This window comes from Agelaius tricolor, unplaced genomic scaffold, assembly GCF_023055355.1.
Source record: "Agelaius tricolor isolate 1412-34295 unplaced genomic scaffold, bAgeTri1.0.p SCAF_1, whole genome shotgun sequence".
NCBI classification, from domain to species: Eukaryota; Metazoa; Chordata; class Aves; order Passeriformes; family Icteridae; genus Agelaius; species Agelaius tricolor.
This window is the reverse complement of record NW_027269261.1, coordinates 4,481,280-4,499,184: the sequence shown is the minus strand read 5'-3', so window position 1 is coordinate 4,499,184 and position 17,905 is coordinate 4,481,280. Positions and strand designations below refer to the sequence as shown.

Genomic DNA, 17,905 nt, shown 5'->3' with positions numbered 1-17,905 from the left:
AATTATGATTCTTATGTATTATTTATATTAGCAAAAAGAGTAATATCATCCCAAATGGCTTTGTACAGAAGGCACATTTGGTGTCCTTGCAGACACTTCAAACATCTCTGCGTACAATGTTGCCAAAATGCCCGGGCATGTGCTTCTTAGGATTGGTTTTGTTTTGAGATTAGTGGCTTTTAAGTTCTCTTGCCTGTTTTAGTTCTGTTGGAACTGTTTTCAGGTTGAGGAGCTGGAGAAGTGCTCACCAAAGGGTCAGTGGAAAAAGTGCAGTGGCAAGGTACAAACATGATCTGTGTGACCACAGTACTCTAATCACAAGCAAAGGGTGACCTTATGCCTTCAAAGATTAAACAAAACAACATGTGGTTACAAAGAGATTTAAGAGTTTATCTGAACAGAATAAACGCTGGCTGCCCAGATTTTTCTTGGAATGAAACCCCTGTGGTTTAATAAAGATACCTGAATTTCATTTAACAGCTTGGCAAACTGCAGAGAATCAGCTCATATGCAGCACCCACATCTCAGATAGTATAAACCAATGCAGCCCCATTAAAAGGAACTGCATAAACAGCACAGTGCTGAGGGATTTTGTCTCTCAAATCCACTCCTCTTCCTACATTTTTCTCAAATAAGAGCTCCCCTTGGTTTCAGCTTCTCCATGCTAATACCATATATTGGGTTCTGCCTTCTCCTTTCAAAAAGCCTCCAGAGTCCAGTTCTCAATGCTCATTTTGTCCAGGAAGTGTTTCCAGTTTTTGGCATTATGATCTGATTATGATTTGGTTCCAGGAAAAAAGAGGAGTGAAAACTGACCATCCCATCTGTAGTCAGCTAACTACGGTTTGCTTTGGGTAATAATTAATTCTACAGCTACTTTAGTATCTTTCCACAGTTATTTGGAGGGAAGCTAGACCTTGATAGTGCAACGGCTGCTTTTGTCAGGGTGTGTTCCTCTGCCAGCTCAGATTGCCTGGCAATATAATGGGAGAGACTGCTGTGAAATCACAGATGTGACTGTACTGCGATTGCAGGCTGATATGAGTAAGAGCCATTATGGAATGGCACTTCAGGCAGGCTCTGAATAAAGAGGGGAGGTGTCTGGAAACATCAAATATTGGTGGTGTTCTGAACTTCTGACCTTTCTGTTATCCTCGTCACGGGAAGCTCAATAATTTCGGTTACCTTTACCTTTGAGTGCTGGGTGTCTCGTGTTCTCCCTCCCTGTCTCTTTGTTCACCCTGTGGGGTGTAAGGTGAGTTTCATCCTCATGGCCTCCCCTGGGATCAGGAACAGAGTGTGCCAATTCTAGCTCAAGGAAGTCTCTTCAGAAAACTGGCAGTGCCTGCAGACTGTTTCCCGACTGTTCCCTTGGTGACATCCTGGCCACTGTCACTTGTGCAGGTGCCCTGATAATCTGTCAGCCTTTAATTGCAGATTAAGAGCTGGCTGCATCTGGACCTGTTGCTCTTAGCTGTGGCCTACGTCCTTATGAGAGGAACTCTCAGGGTGAGACATGGAAGTTATGGAACGTTTTTTCCATAGATCCCCTGCTGCAGATGTATTACTAAATGCCTCTCTCTCTGCCTCTCCTCCAAAATAAATATGTCTGAGAGGTTATATAATAAAATTCCCATGATATAAACCTTATTTGCTGGAGCCTTTGCTCCTAACAGTTGACTTGCCCTGGTGTTTGCCAGCACACTGATGCTAATGATGCTCTGTGCCACTTGAAAGATGCTCCTGTGTCCTCAGCGCCTGGCGCCAGCCATGCTCCAGCTAATTCCTCACTGCACATACTTTTTCCCTAAATAAAAACAGTCACAAGTTGTCCTGGAGAGCAGACAACACTTAAAGACACCTAATATGTAAACCCTTTAACCATACAGCACGTCCTGGCAGTGCCATTCCCCTCAGGGATGGATTGGAGCTCTGCCCTGGCGCCAGCAGAGCTGCTCCCCACGCTGGGTATGGCAGGGCTGGGACGAGCAGGGGATAAAACAGCAGCTCCAAGGGGACTTCCCCCTGTTTTTCCTGAATGAAATGGCTGGGCAGGGTGGTGTGATCTCTGCAGTGCCCATTTCAGGGTGCTGGGTTTGTGGCTGTCATTTCCCTCTTCTCCAGCCACTTGAATGTGGCCCATCCTATCCAGTTCCTGGCAGGTGTCCCTTAGGTGTGTGAGCCACCTAAGGCCAGAACACCTTTTGTTTTCTGTGCTCCATAACTCAACTCTCCCTTCTGATTTAGCTCCTGTTGCCAAGTTTAAAAATATTTCCCTGGCATCAGGTGCAAGTCAACGTGGCCTTCACATTCAGGAGTGTATTCATGGGACTTTTCCTTTTGCATAAACATCTGGTGTAGCTGGGTTGGGCTGAAACATGTGAAATGTGTGTAAATTTGGAGAGCTGAAAATCAGTGAGTTGTGACTGAGGTTTCAGGAACATACAAATGAATGTGAGGTGCCACAGTACATTCTCATGCCTGTGCACCCCTGTGTCTGTGGGATTTGGAGGTGTAAGATGGGTGTAAACACAAATAGTCTGTGCAAATGTGCAATATTTTTGTGCTTAACCAGTACCTGAACTATGCTCTAGTGACATTGCTGTTACATTAACAGAAAGCTGGGAGCATTCAGAGTCATTAGACACTGAACTTCCAGAAGTTGCCTTTCCTTTATTAATTGCCATTAACTCATAGTCTGTTTGGGGCTTTATTCTGTTTTTTTGGGGTTTTTAAAGAAAACACCACATCACCAATTCACATTTTGAGGGGGAAAAACCCAGAATACGGAGATGATGTGCAACATGGCTGAGGAGGCATCAGTGAAATGCCTGTGATCAGGAGTCTTTGAGTGCTTTTATCATTTTCTCATTGTGCTAAAAATGAAAGAAAGTGAAGGTAAATACTTGGGAGCTCTCCTGGATGCCTTCCACAGGAGCCACACCTTTGTCCCTATGTGGGGCCTTCCAATTATTGCAGTCAAGGCCTTGAACAATCAGTACAACTCACCAGTCCACTTTTAAGACTAGAAAAACAAGAAACAAGTGATGTTTCTGGATGAAGATGCACATTTAAAGTACTAAAAGCATAATTTTACCCTAATTTCTTCAAATTTGCATCACCTTTTAAATCTCAGAGAGACTTTAGAGGGTTTCAAACAAATGGGGTTTTTTTTCTGCTACTGCTTTGAAAGTTATTACCTGGGCAGGAAATACTGTGCTGGAAAGGGATCTCTTTTCCCCACTCTTGCATAATTCCAAAGGCTAAAATGATTTTGCTTAAACATGTCACGTTGTCCCACACAAGCAGATCAGTAAATGACCTTTGGCTTGGAATCAAACAGGCAAGTAAGAAAATTTTGAGGTGAGGAACTAGAATGCATGTGCAACTTGTTTGTGCCTCAGAAGTTCCAATAAAGTAGGTGTGGCATGAAAAGAAAGATTTCTTATTATTGTTATTTCTTGAATTGGATTTCTTAAAGAACTCCTTTACTGTACAGAGTGACCAGCTGGAATGTGTGTTCAAGTTGAGATCATGGTTCAGTTTTCTGGAGCTTTTCTTGAGCAAGCAAACAGGTGAAGGTGTCAGTTCTGCCAATCTCAAAAGACTCCAACTCCAGGACTTTCTTGGGAGCTCTGCATGATGGGTTTGCAGATTAGAGCCTGAGAAGATTAGGGATTTTTCCTCTAATGCTTCTTATTAGCAGTTTGTATCAAATCTCATTAAAATAAATGCATTTTTAAAACTCTCTTTTTAGAAATGATGACATTTTGTAAATATCAAGGTTCCTTCAGTTATACAAGTGATTTTTATTGTAACCTACAGTATTTTTGTTGCTGTTACTCATTCAGTTTCCACCTTTGGGATTTAGCTTGCTGAGCTATGGTCTGGCTTACCTGTGCTGCTGCTTTTATTCAGCATCCTGTCAGCACAGTGTCGTGCATCTGACTCTACAATGTGGCACATAGTTAACAGTAGTAAATTATTGTGTGGCCATGGAAACTGCAGGAACTAAACACATTGTTCAGCAAGGCTGTGAATTCAGCTCTTATTAATCCCTGATCAACACAGTGGTTATTTAAATACATGTTCTTCCATTTAATATATTTCTGTGATAATGAAAATTATAATTTAGCAGCAATTAATTATAATGATAACATCTCTTAGCACAGAGATTTAATATTTTGAAAGGATTAAATGCAGTCATTGTAGATTTCTTTATTTTCTATTCATGCTTCTCTGTCATTAAGGTGAAATTACATTTAAACATGAAACCAACAAAAGTCTGGCTTTCTTTCATCTATTCTTCATTCTGATTGCAGTGAGTTTTTACAGTAGCACGGTCAAAACACACTACAGCTTTGACTTTGCTCGCCATGTAATGTCTCAACTTGTGCCTCAGATGAAAGAAGAGATCCCACAGCCCTCTGAAATCCTCAGTGGGATTCCATAGGAATACTGGCAGTGCAGTCTTCTGGCCTATTCTTGTTTAAGCTTGCTGGGATTTATAAAATCACAGAATACTTCAGGTTGGAAGAGGAGTTTATTTGGTCCAGCACACACCTGCTCAAGGCAGGGGCAGCTCCCATGCTTAGAGATTTGTTCTCCAGAGTCCCAGCCTTGCATCCTGGCAGATCTCCTCCCTCCAGGGTGGCATGTGCCACTGGCAGTGGTCACCCACAGTGCAGGGTATGCTCTGGAAAAGGTGGGATTCACCATGCACTTTGCTGTCCTGGGGAGTGCTGAGTGCTGATGCTCATCTCTCTGTGAGTCATCTCTGCTTAATGTCACTTACAATTCTGTATTTCCAAACCCCTGGCTAATGAGGCTCCCAGGCTGGGCACACAGGAGCAGTAGGAATTGCAGGGCCAGTAGCTGAGAAGAGGGAGGAATGCTGAAAGGAAAAGAGAACAAGAGAAATAACAAAACCCTCCAGCTCCTTCTTCCTACCCTTGCTTTCCTTCCCACAGACAAGTGGGAATCCATTGTAAAAGCTCTCATTCTGCTGGGTTTGCTGAACATGGACAGAAATAAGATGGATCTGATGTAGGGAAGGACCTGGCATGTTCCCTGCCCAGGCCAAGCCTTTCTCTCATACTCATTCAACACTGCCAGTCTGAGAGTGGTTTGGACATGTATAGAAAAATGTTTTTGTCCCTCTCAAAAATCCCCTGGCACTTCCCTGCATTTTGCATATAATGTGTTTTAAAGGAAACTGCCAAGACCCCCCAAGACTGTGTGTGCTTGAAACAGTGCAGTGACCTCAGGTTCTCATTGTTCTTCTGTGGGAATGTTGCAGTCAGTGTCCTGGGACAGGCAGATGCTTTTTCCATGCTCCTTTTGCTGAAGGGATTTGTTTCTTACGCAGAAGGGAAAAGTGGCAACAAGCACTGACATCAAATCGGCCGTGAGGGGTTTGTGTCCTTTTGTGTAAAATGCCAACAGCACTGGGACATTTTCCATGCTGCTTTTTAAAGGAGGCCCATTTGAGCACTGCACGTCATGAGGCCAAAAAGTTACTCCTTTATTCATCTGTACTTCTGCTATTTTGCTGTAGATACGGCTTTGTAGCATCTTTCTTCAGAAAGGAGAAAGAGAGGCCCAGAGGAGGCCACCAAGATGGTCAGAGAGATGGAGCACCTCTGCTTTGGGAAAGGCTGAGACAATTGGGGTTGTTCAGCCTGAGGAAAAGAAGCTTCAGAGTGACCTGATAGTGCCTGAAGAAGGCACAAGAAAAATGGAGAGAGACTGTTTACAAGAATCTGGAGTGACAGGATAAGGAGGAATGGCTTCACACTGACAGAGAGAAGGGTTAGATGGGATATTGGGAGGAAAATCTTCCCTGTGAGGGTGGTGATGCCCTGGTACAAGTTGCCCAGAGCAGCTGTGGCTGTCCCATCCCTGGAAATGTTTAAGGCTTGATGGAGCTCTGAGCAACCTGGCCTTGTGGAAGGTGTCCTGGCCCATGGCAGAGGGGTGGAACTGGATGATATTTAAGATTCTGTGCAGCCCAAGTCTGTGTTTCTGTGATACAGTTTGGGATTCAGGCCTTGGTCCTTGTGATTATTTTGTTCAGTATTTGTGTGCAACCCAGGCTAGCTGGTGGTAGTTGAAGCAGAAGGTGTGTGTGGGCATTTCCAAGAGCAGCCCCCAGAAGTGTTAAATCATTTGAATTACCCACTGAAGGTGGTGTTTTTGTAGCTGCTTTGCATTTCATACAGAAGAACCAGCAGCTGCTGGAGTTCCTGGAGAACCAGAAGAGCAGCTGACTTGCTGTTGTTGCTGTAATGGGCCCTGTCATGGGTGCTCTCCACAGAGGGAGCTGGCCATGTTGTGCCAGATGGTTACACTGGTTTGCATTCCAGGCCCCCAAAGTTAAACCAGCAGTTCACACAGCCATCACCAATGCAGGGAGAGCTGGGCACCTACTGCTCTAAATCTCCTTAAATATGTCATCCTATCTCCTGAACTGAAACAAAAACTATAAATCAAAAGCTGAGTTCTTCCACTCGTTTAGTCTGTTAAACCCAGATGACTTTTATGTTTATTTTCTGTGGGAGGCTTTACAGTAACTTTTTGGAGATGAACATAATCATTCCTGTACAAAAATTTGCATCTGGCTTGTGGAAGGTTCATTTTTGTGTTGCTGACACCAAAATGCCATAAACTCTGTGTAAAAATAAAGACCATGAAGGGACCTGCCCTTCCACACCCTGCAATGCTTGGCTGGCTCCTGGACATTGTCCTGTGCATCATGTCATTGAGAGAGGTTTAGTGCCATCAAAGAGAGAAAGCAGCAGAATGGTTTGTTCCACATGCTGCATTCTGTAGCTTTCCCTTTTTTCTTTTCCAGAGGATTGTCAGCAGTGAAAGTGGTCACATGCTGTAACGTTTATTAGGGAAGGGTAGATATTTAATAGGACTTAGCAGCTGGCTGGTGCTTCCTAGTAAAAGCAAAAGGATTGCTGAACACACCCCTGATTTCTCCACAATTGTCTCCATGTAGCAGAGTCAGGAAAGCAGCAAAGATTTTGCTCCTAATGAAATCACCATCTAAACACAGCACAAACAAAATCCCTTCATTGCTTTGTCATCTTTAACATTTGCATTCAAGTTCTTGTTTAAGTCATGCTGGAGCACGTAAAAGCTTTGGTGTGATCTCACCAGTTTGGATTGGAAATCACTCCACAGATTACTTTGTGCCATAAAATAACCATTAACAAATGCATCTATTTGCATGAGAATGATCAGCTGCTCCCCTCCTATTCCTCCATGGTAAACTGACAGCAAGATTAAAGTGAAGGAGATGCATTTTTCTAAGCACTGGACCCACGTGGATCGTGTTCTCTGTGTGTCATGTGTAAATTTGACTTCCTGCAGGTTTTGTTCTAGTTCTTTCCTTGTTCCTGCATGTGTGTACTATGGACTTGTGTTTTCTACATTGAGCTCTGTTTCATCCATTTTTATCAATCCAAATTTTCAGTCTTAACCTGTCATCTGCAGCTGGGGAAAAGCAGCATCCACTGCTTAGTTTATTCCTATAGGACACCTGCATATTAAAAGAAACTTGAATGTTAGGAGAAAATTTCCTTTCCTCTACTGATAGCTAATAGTGATCTTTCCTCCTTCCTTCATTTTCTTCCCCACAGGTCAATTCCAATGTATTTCCATTTAGACTGGCTGTGCCTGGCTGTGCATGCTTGTGCATTGTTCTCTGGGCTTCCTGATGCCCAAGGATGAATACAGCATGTGTGGGACCATGTGGAAAGGCCATCATTTTGGGAGTGTTTACCCAAACCAGATGTTTCTCTCCTCAGCTGATCCTCAGTGGATGCACTGAGGTGCATTTTACCCTCTGGGCTATATTTAGTGCTGCATCAGTTCAGTGCTTTGCATAGCTACACACCCCACAAGCTGCAGTCCCACAGGGGTCTCACCCCAGGGTGGGGTCCTGCTGGGCTGTGAGGAGCACACAAACCCAGCCTCAGCCTCCTTGCCCAGCCTGAGGCACAGCCCAGGGCTGCTGGCAGTCCCCAGCTGTCCCTGAGCACACAGCCCTGGGTTTGGACAGGAGCAGGAGCCACCAGCTCTGTTTGTCAAGGTGCTGCTGCAGTGGTGACCAAAGGAGCTGTGTCAGAGCTGCTGAGGGCTCTGCCTGCCTCAGGCCAGGCTGCTCCACTCAAGCCTGCCTGGAATGTCAGAGCTGGGCCATGTCACAGCTATTTCATGTTGCCTTACTCCAGCAAACAGTGAAGGTTATCACAGCACATCTGTTTGTGTTGTTTACTGATAAAATCTTATTTGATCACCACATTCTGGTCCCGGTAGCTGATCTGCCCTTCTCTCACAAATCTTTCTCAACTGAAAAACCTCAAAGCACAGCTGGAATTTGTGAAGCTGTGAATATTACTGGCTATTTCACTCCACATCCTTGCATCTGCGAGAAAGCATAGGGCGAATATCTTGCCTCCTGAACACCAGCAACAATGGGAATGTTGTCCTGTGAAAGGAAAGTCTGTTTTCTCTGTGCTCTGTGAAATGAGGATATCATCTGGGAAATTCTGGGAAGCTGTGGATAGTGGATATCAGCAGAAGTGGTGTGCTTAGAACAGCACTCAGCTGATCTATGAGTCAGTGGATGTTGCAGAGCTTCATGTAGGGCACACACTGGATGCTATAATAAAAAGAAATAATCATTTTAAACTGGAGAAATTACTTCCAGCATGGAAGTATAAGATGGAAACCTGCAGGAGATGGAGCTTTTGGAGTTGGGGATTAACAATCATCTGTAATTTGTTTTGCTTGAGGTATTGCAGGGATCCATGGACAGTGCCAGTGCCAAGAGCAGCTGCCCTTGGGCTGGGCTCAGCAGGGAGGCTGTTGGTGCCACTGATGGCTGGGCTGTCCCAGACTGCTCCTTTCAGCTCCTTTTTGTGCTCCAGTTTCACAGTTTGGGCTCCTTTGAGAGCACCCCCTTTGCTGTGTGGAGGCTTTTGCCCCTGTCCAGGGGCTGGTGAGAGCTGTCACACACCCAAAGTCATTTTACCTGTGCAGGGCTGACAGCAGCATGGCCTGAACAGATTTACCCCTCCATGTGAAAGGGATTCAAGGTCAGTGTGCTGGAAATGTGTTTTGACCGCTATGGAAGCGATCAGGGTGTCTGGTTTGAGCAGGCAGGTAAGAGGTAACCCCTGCCATGGCTGTGGTCAGAGCTGCTGCACACAGGGGCCCTGGGGCCCACAAGGACTGCTGGCATGTGGGAGCACCCAGGGTCACGGGGCCCAGGCTGCTCTCAGCCAGCTCCTGTAGCCCTGCCTTTCCCAGGGCAGTTACTCAAACAAATTCACCATTATTCTGGCACAGCCCTATTGAGTGTGTGACAGAGGGGGTGCTGTATGTGACCCCCCTCTCACTGTCCTGCACTGGGGACTCCGTAACTGAGCTCTGGGCTTTCAGAAAGTGGCTGCATTTTTGTCAGATTTTTTCTCATCAAATTAGTGGAGGAAGAATGGTCTCCCCTCAAGCGAGGAAGGGGTTAGATGCCTGTTTGTGATCCTGTCCAGCTCAGTTTATGCTTTCAGTGTACCAGCTCTGGTTTATTTACTGAACTCCTAAACAAAGTCAGTCCTTGATGCATCACAATCACAGTGCTGGAGTTTGCAAGCCCCTGTCTGGTGGTGGCATTGTCTTGGGGCCTTCCGCATAAAGGAAATTTCCTTCCCAGTGTTGCTCCAAGATAAGTTGGATTCTCTATTATTGATACTGCTCGGAGAGCGGCTTCCGTTTTCCTGCTCTGCATGTTTTGCATGTTGCTCATTTCTCTTTACCCTTGGGAAACAAATGTTTTCACAAGCTGTAGGACACTTGGAGCTCCACCCATATCCTTTCATTTTAATTAATCTTCAAAATCCATAACTGTGTTTTTGAAAATATGAAGGATATTTGTCAAAACCATTACATGAGGTTTGTAAATAGCACTCAAGACCCATGGCTGATGTTAAATCCCTGCAGTCATCGTTCATGGATGCACCTGGCCCTTACTGTGGAGGGTTTTGCACATTAAGAGAGTCACAGTTGTGTTGTTTGCTGAACCAAATTGTCAGGGCTCTAAGCACCATATTTCTGTACCTATCTTTCTTTATTTGAAACATACAATCAAAATTCCTTGGTTTTAATTCTGTGTGTGTTTTAACCTGAAACCTGAGAGCAGAAAAATAGTTTATCAGTTAGAAGGGCTGATAAAAGCATTGCAAAAACCTGCTGTCATTGTGAAACACCATGTAGAAATAATCAGGAGAGGTTTTAACATGACCAACCCCAGTCACACCAATTTCCAAATGGGCTTGGTTTGCTTTCCCACGTTGTGGGAGTGCAAGAGGAGTGAAGTGATGCGGGGTAAGAAGGGCTGTGCCTTCTCCCTCCAGGGGCTTCTCTGGCTGAGAGTGTCAGTGGAGAATTAGAGCTGTGCTCTGCCTGTGCCAAGAGCAGGATAAAGCCTGGCCTTCCTGGGTGACTGCCCCATTAGGAGCCTGAAAGAGCTGCTGTGTCTCTCCAGTGGCATTTTTCTGACATAAGATGCTGGTTGTCCCCAAAAGTTGGCAGTGGCATGTGGGGCCTGGCCCTTGTGTGGTGCCACAGGGTTTTTCCATGGGGCTGCACCCAGACAATCGGGGATGTCCCTGCTTGCTGTAAATCAGAGCAGAGACAGAAAGAAAGTGAAAAGCCATGAATGGCTCCAGCACTGAAGCTGCTGGTGCTCATGTGAAAAGCTGAGTGTAGGCTCAGCACGAGGAGCTAGCGCTGGTCCCAGCAGAGACTCTCACACGATTTTGCAGTGGTGGAGGCTGCAGGGAGGAGGAGGCCGGTTCCACAGAGGATGGGTGGGGATCAGGTGAGAGGAGCTCAGGCAGGAGCGGGCTGGGGCGGGGAAGAGAAACCGAGCGGCCCCACTCGCTGTAAACAGGAAACCGGGGCCGCCCAGAGCAAGGCTGAGGAAACGGGAAGGCAGAAGGGGAGAGGCAGCAACTGGCTTTGAACTCTAGAGTAAAGAAAACACTCCTAAGGGCACCACCATCAGCGCCTCCAGCCAGGCTGGACTCCCATCCTCTTCCTCCCTGATAGTTCACTGTGCTTCAGGATGCTGAGGTAACACTCAAGACAAGAAGTCAGTCAAACTTTCTCGGGGCTTTTTGCCCGAGTCGCCACTGCCTGAAAAATGCACTTTGTCCTCCTTTGGGGCCACTGAAAGTGCTGGGGTGGAAAAGCTTTTTGGGAAGGTGGCTTCAGAGCCACATGGACACTGTCCCAGGAGGGACCTGTCTCCCCTGTCCTGGAAGGGCTGCTCGCTCTGTTGGCTTCCTTGACTTGCTTTCAACACCAGAAGATCTCAAGCTGGTGTCAGTTAATACCATGGCTCCAAAGGTTTCACAACATGACTTGATGTGTCACTGCATTTCCCACAGCGTGTCTTTCATCTGCTCAAAATTAGGCCCTGACTCTTCAGCTCCTTTTACTAAAGCCACATGGACATTCTTTTCCCATTCTTTACTTCACTGTGGCCCCAAATTGGGAGAATTATTGATAACCTTCATTTTTGACCCAATATTTTTTAATGGTTGGCTTTAAGATGGTATTTGATAGCTCTTTTTGTTTTACATGATATTTCTATATCCAACTCTATTTTCATGGTCCTGTACATTGGCATTTCTCTTTGGAATGAATGTAAGCACAGCACAGGGATCACTGAATGTTGTGCTTCTGTGTAGAGACTACAGTGATTAAATAAACAAACTTGCTGAGCTGTTCTGGGGCTTGTACGAGTGGTGAGAGGAGACAATTTCTGATGGAATTTTCTTTAAAAATCACCAACTATTGCAAGGTTTCTCTTCTGTGACTCATTTAAAAAAAATACTTCAAGTAAAGGCATGGATTACTAGACAAGCAGATACAGCATTCCCAGGCACTTGCTATAAATAGTTCATAAAAAATATATTTAAAGCTAGTAGACACTAGCTGCAGTTCCTGCTGATCTCCTGTTCTCTTCCTCCATCACAGGGATCCTCTGCTGCATACAGAGTAAGGGCAAACACAAAAATGCAAACTGTCAGTTCACCCAAAGCACATTGTTTTGTCACTAACCCCAGCTTTGACATTTTTCCAAGCCACATTTTACCTACCTTGACAGGTAGGTAAAAGCTGTTAAAAATGGGGCAGTTTCAGGGCACTAGATTTGGTCACATCTAACCACATGGGTAAGAAGAACAAGTTCAGAAATAAGTGGGAGGAACTGAAATCTTAGGGTGGGGATTGTGCAGTTGTGCAAACCACCACTCAGTGCAGGTCTGCTCTCCCTCCCACTCACCCCCATTCTGTTATCTGATTTCTCTTCTTACTGTCCTTTCTTATTTCACTTGGTCCCCAGCTTTCTGTCCTCCTCACCCTCAGCATCTTTGTCATCCCACATCACCATGATCAGATTTTTCCTGCTGTCCCCAAGGTCCTGGGGGCAGTGACTGGTTATGAATGTGATGGAACCATGCCAGGAAGGGAGCACATCCTTCCTTTGGGAGGACAGCAGCCACCAAACCCCTGGGCAGCCACATCTGGAATGTTCTCCATGTTTTAAGCAACATTCTTGGAGCTTTCAGAGCTGGGGTGCTGCAGTTTAGGATTAATCTGTCCTCATGTCCTGTTCTGTACATGCCAACATCTTCACAGAGGAACCCTGTCTGCCTGGGAAAGCAGAGCTTCCATTCATCTGTCTAACTGTGGCCAGAGGCCGAGTCAGAGCACCTGTGTTTTGACAAATTTGGTCTGTAGTGTTTCCCAGCTCACTGAAATGACTTTTGGCTAACAAGGCTTCATCCAAAGCCCTTGGCAGAAGCATGTAACCACAGAGATGTATAATGTTTTCTGTCTGAGAGCTCTGGGCTTGGCAGATAGGAGCTGGGTAGGAGTTTGTGAATTAATGTGGACTGCAGTGAGGCTGTGCAGTAAGAGAGCTCTCATAGCCAATCTTCCTCTATAAACTGTTGTGAAAGACTCTGGGAAGGGAAGGTGGAAAGAATCTATTTTTCTATGGCTTGATATAAATGCTTGTCTACCTCAGGCATGCAGTTATGGAAAAATTCATGTTGACATTGTGTAAATACAGTTACAAATGTTGAATCTGCAAATAAATATTGCCATGAGAAGGGAAAAAAGTCAGTGGGAAGCTTTGGTCTCTGCTCTCTATCATATTTGTCTTAATCCAAAAGGACTGGTGGTATTTTGGGGGATCTGTTACAGATCTGTGTGTTTTCCAGAGCAGGTGAACTCAGCAGGTGAAGAATGGTGGATTTTCAATGAAAAGCCCTAATTTCATCAATGATTCTCCCAAAAAGACAAGCCATACCTTTGATTTAATCTTAAAGGATCGAGCATCCCTTTTTCACATAGAAACATGAGCTGTGATTTATTTGGAGTAACATTCTGTTGCTCCCCCCACAGATGAACGTGAGGCAGTTCAGAAGAAGACCTTCACCAAGTGGGTGAATTCCCACTTGGCTCGTGTGTCCTGCCGGATTACAGACCTGTACACTGACCTTCGAGATGGGAGGATGCTCATCAAACTCCTGGAGGTGCTTTCAGGAGAGAGACTTGTAAGTGCTTATCAGTATCCACTGGGGGGGGATTGGGTTGGGTTTGGGTGGGGTTTTGTGAATCCTTGTCTCAACTGCAGTGTAGGAATTGTGGGTGCTGAGGGGTCAGCACTGAAAATGCCTTTTTATATATAAAAGAAAAAAAAAAGAGCTCTATTGCTTCAGCTGGATCCAGACACCACTAAAATGCATTCCTGGTGGCTTCAGTGGAAATCAAAGGAAGTCTTCTTCAAAGGTTCCTTGCTGGTAACATGCTGAGTGCTTCCAGCAGCGTGTTCCCTGCTCCCAAATCTGACAGGCACAGAGTACAAAATGTTCCTGAGCCCCTTAGATCCCTTGGTGGTGGTGAGTTAGATGTGCTGGGACACCTGGGCCCTGTGGGCAGTGGCCCATTTTTCTGCTAACAAACCCTGCAGTGGTGCAGGTGTGCAGGCCTGGCCCATCCCTGCTCCCTTCCCAGAGCATGCCAGGGCTGTGCAGGACAACAACTGGAGAGGGCCACATCACCCTGGCAGCAGCTGGAGGTGTGTTCATTACACCCCACTGCTGAGGAATGTCCCTGAGTGCACTTGATTTCACTCAGATAGATAAGGTTTGGGCTTTTTTTGGTAAGGGGAATATCTAAAATCAATATAAATAAATGGATCAGATTCTTTCTTTGGGTGTGCTGAGCACCCCCTTGGTACCAGCACAAGGAGTGGTGAGTGAGAAAGTCCCTGCAGTGGAAAATGCTGCTGCACAAGAGGAGAATTGGGTGCCAGGAAATGGCTGGGTATCAGCTTCTCCTTCGGTTCCTTAAATGATGGCGATGCTCTTAACTGCCTAATTTGGAGAAATCTTTTCAAAGAAATACCAGTCTTTAGCTAAGACCCAAGGCTGCAGGGGGCTGGGTAATCACTTGTCATCAAGCTCTCCTATTAGTGGAGCTCTGTGGCTTAAGACTCTGGTTAATGAGTGCAACATATGGCCCAGTATAGTGTGTGTAGTGTGTATGTGGGGAGGCAGGAGAGGAGCTGCCTGAGTGCAGCTGGGAGGGCGAGGGAGCTGAGATGTGCACACAAGTGCCTCTGTGGATGGGGTAACAAATCCTGGTGTTCACCAGCTGCAGTTTGCTCTGAGCCCCTCTCTGTCTCTGCCAGACTGCTCACCTCAGCCATGTGTTGGGTTTGATGTGCTCACTGCAGGTGGCAGGTATTCCTCACACAGGGATAGTTGAGACCAGCATGCCCCATTATTTGAGGGCTGGGACACCAACTGTGTCAGCTCTGGTTAAATCTGCCTGTCTGCCTGTCAAGATTTGACTTTCAGCAGCGAATAGGAAGCTCAGAGCAGTCCCATGACTGTGGTTGCGCTGCTCATTTCCATATTTCACTCCAGGTTTTGGAAAATGCAAACAGGGCTGGGGCAGCTATGGGGTGGGGAGAGGACAGGAGCCTCCTGGAGCTGCACTTGCATCATTGTGTCTGGCACTGGCAGCTGTCTGCACCAGCACACATTCTTTTTGTAGCTTCCTTATCTGAGGCTGGAGGACAGCAGGCTCTGTTTGAACAGTGCATTCCACCACACCTTCTTCTGCAAACAAGAGTAAACGCAATGCACTAAACCTTGAGACAATTACACACACCAAAAGTATTCCAGGAGAATCTTACACACACCAAAAATATTCCAGGAGGACTGCCATGCTGATGTTCCTCAGGTTTTGGAATTTATTTTAGTCAACATTAGGTAGGTTCTGACATCTCCATGGCACCCCAGAGAAATTTGAAGGCATATCTTATGCAGAAGGCTTAAAATCAAGACAGGAAACATCAAATGGTAAGAAAGCAGAAACTAGATAGGTGAGTATCCCATAAACATTGTGTATTTAGTGGTGCAGTGGAACAAACAGAAGTTGTTTCTTCTCTTTTGAAACTGGGATTCAGATTCTGGAGCCTGTGGAGCAGAGTCCAGGATTTTGGATGCCAGTCAGGGAAGCAGGGTTGCTCTTTGCCCTCTCACTTTGATTGCACAAACCCTGCATTTTCCAAAACGTACTGTGATTTTTGTTGGTGCAAACCCACAGTCCTTGGAGGTGTGTTGGAGAAACTCAGAATGAGAGCAACCAATAATGGCAAGACCTCCATCTTCCTGACCTTGCTCAGTTTGATTCCTAATCCTAGTGTTTAGTCCAGGCCTTAGAGCATAATGTCCTCTGCACAGCAGTGTTTGGAAGGAAATTGATAGCATGCAATGCTCTCACTGAGCACAGTGGGAAAGAATCCAGTCAGCATGAAAGGACAGTTGTAATTTGGTTTGCACACACTGTTAACCAGCTTCTCCCAAACAGAAAAATAAAGCTGGGAATTGTTTTTGCCCTAAGATTAAGCATTTAGCTCAGTTTCTTCCCTAACCAAATCAAGGATTAGTAAATTCCTTGCAGTTCCTGGATGCTCAAAGGTCAAACCACTTAAGCACATTCTCTGTGGTGAATTCTGTCATTTTCACTTGGAAAAGAGGAAGGGTTTTGATGTAGAACCAGTTTTCCTGTAACATGTATGTGAAGACTCTGGGTTTGGTACTTTGCACATTTCTGGTACCAAGAAATGTGCAAGGTATGTCTCACTATGCCTCATCCTGAGGCTATGCAGGGGAGTGTGGCAAGCACAGCCACACCTTGCACAAACCAGACTCAGACGCCTCTTCCTCTACATAAAACATCTCTGGTGAATGGTTTTGGCTCTGTAACCATGGCACTGGAGCTTCTGAGAGCACAGAAAGAGCTTTCTGAATCCTTTCCTGCTCGGTAGTTTGAGACATAAAGGTGGTGCAGGTGCTGCTTCAGGCAGTGGGAAGGGCTGTGTTAAGGCAGAGGGGACAGGCTGGGGTCTGCCACTGCTGCTGAGAAATGGCCACAGTCACAGTCATTGCTGAGCCTTGGGAACATCCTTGTGCAGGTGAGCAGGCCTGGGAAGCTGCTCCAGGGCTCCAGGTGTGGCCATGGGCTGAGAGGAGCCGTGGGCCGGAGCTGGGGGTGCAGCCAGGCCTCCGCCTTCCCTCCTGCCCCAGAACTGCCTCCTCCCTGGGTTTTGTTTTGCAAGGCTCAGCCAAGCCTTAGGTCCAGCTTTCTACACCCCTAATGATTGATGGTGCCAGCTAAAGGCTGATCCCAGATTGTCCCTGCTGAGGAATCTCTGGGAGGCTTCAGCCAACCATGCAGCTCTCTCCTGCCTCTTTTGCTCCAGCTGTGGCTCTTTGCATTGGCAGCAGTTTGGGATGGATGAAGTGTGCACAGGCTGCAATTTGGGCCTCTTTGGAGGGCCTTTATACTCCAAAGCAGAGGGAGTCCCCTGGAAATTCTCCTCCTTGCTGTGAGCTGTGGGTTAATCCTGCATCATTCCCCAGCCTCGGGAGGAGAACAGACCCAGGCTGACAGAGGCTGAAGCCTGTGGCCTCAGGGTTTGTGTGTCCCAAAGGGCTTCTTCCTGCATGGCTTCCCTCTCCACCATCCCCTGTGGCACAGGCTGTGTCTCCAGGGACAGTACCATGGCACTGGCTGGAACTCTTCACCTTGAATGCAGGCTGGGGCAAGGATATTGCCTGAGCTATTTCCATGGCCACTTAATTACATTCACTGCAGAAAACAAGGAAATTATGGCAATTAGTTGTTTGGCTGAGTACCTTTGGTGACATCCCAGTGCACACTGAATAGGCTATTCAGCTGTAATCCTCATCTGCACAACAAAGTTCCCTTAATTCTATTCAGTTTTACAGCAGAATTCTGCATGCTGATAACACATTCATTGCATTTTTGCAGTTGCACTGGGCCTTCATATCACTGTGTTATGTTGGTGTAGCTGATTTTTTTAATTAGTGTTTTTTTCCTATGAAGAAAAATTTCTAATCAATCTCTGTTACTTTCTTACTCTTTATCCGATTTACTGACCAAAGAAAAGCAATGCCACTTCCTTCTGGAGGAGATTTACTGGGTAGCTCACAGCTCAAATCTGAGCTTGTGAGTGAATATCCTGGAGAGGAAACATGAGGGAAATAAGCAGGAAAAATCCTTTGAAAGGCAAATGAAATTGGGGCCATGTGTCTAGCTGAGGTCCAGGATATTGGTTTTTCCACCATGGGTTTGGCACCTGCTTCCATTATCCTGGTGAAAATGGGCTGGAAGATGCAAGGAGTGGGTTTGTCCCTGGAATTTGAGGAACAAATGCAGCGTTGCTGCCTGGGAGTGGTGATGCCCCAGCCAGGACTGAGGAGTTTACAAGCTCTGATTTTTC

At 46.0% G+C, this 17,905-nt stretch overlaps 1 protein-coding gene across 9 annotated transcripts in view; it reads left to right on the top strand.

Moving 5' to 3' along the window:
- Positions 1–17,905, top strand: part of SPTBN1 (spectrin beta, non-erythrocytic 1) — a 116,118-nt gene that overhangs the window by 55,373 nt on the left and 42,840 nt on the right. For all 9 annotated transcript variants that reach the window (XM_071450319.1, XM_071450234.1, XM_071450567.1 and 6 more), the window contains one exon: positions 13,489–13,640. In XM_071450319.1, the coding sequence (XP_071306420.1) occupies positions 13,489–13,640 (152 nt within the window). The remainder of the gene's footprint in view (positions 1–13,488; positions 13,641–17,905) is intronic.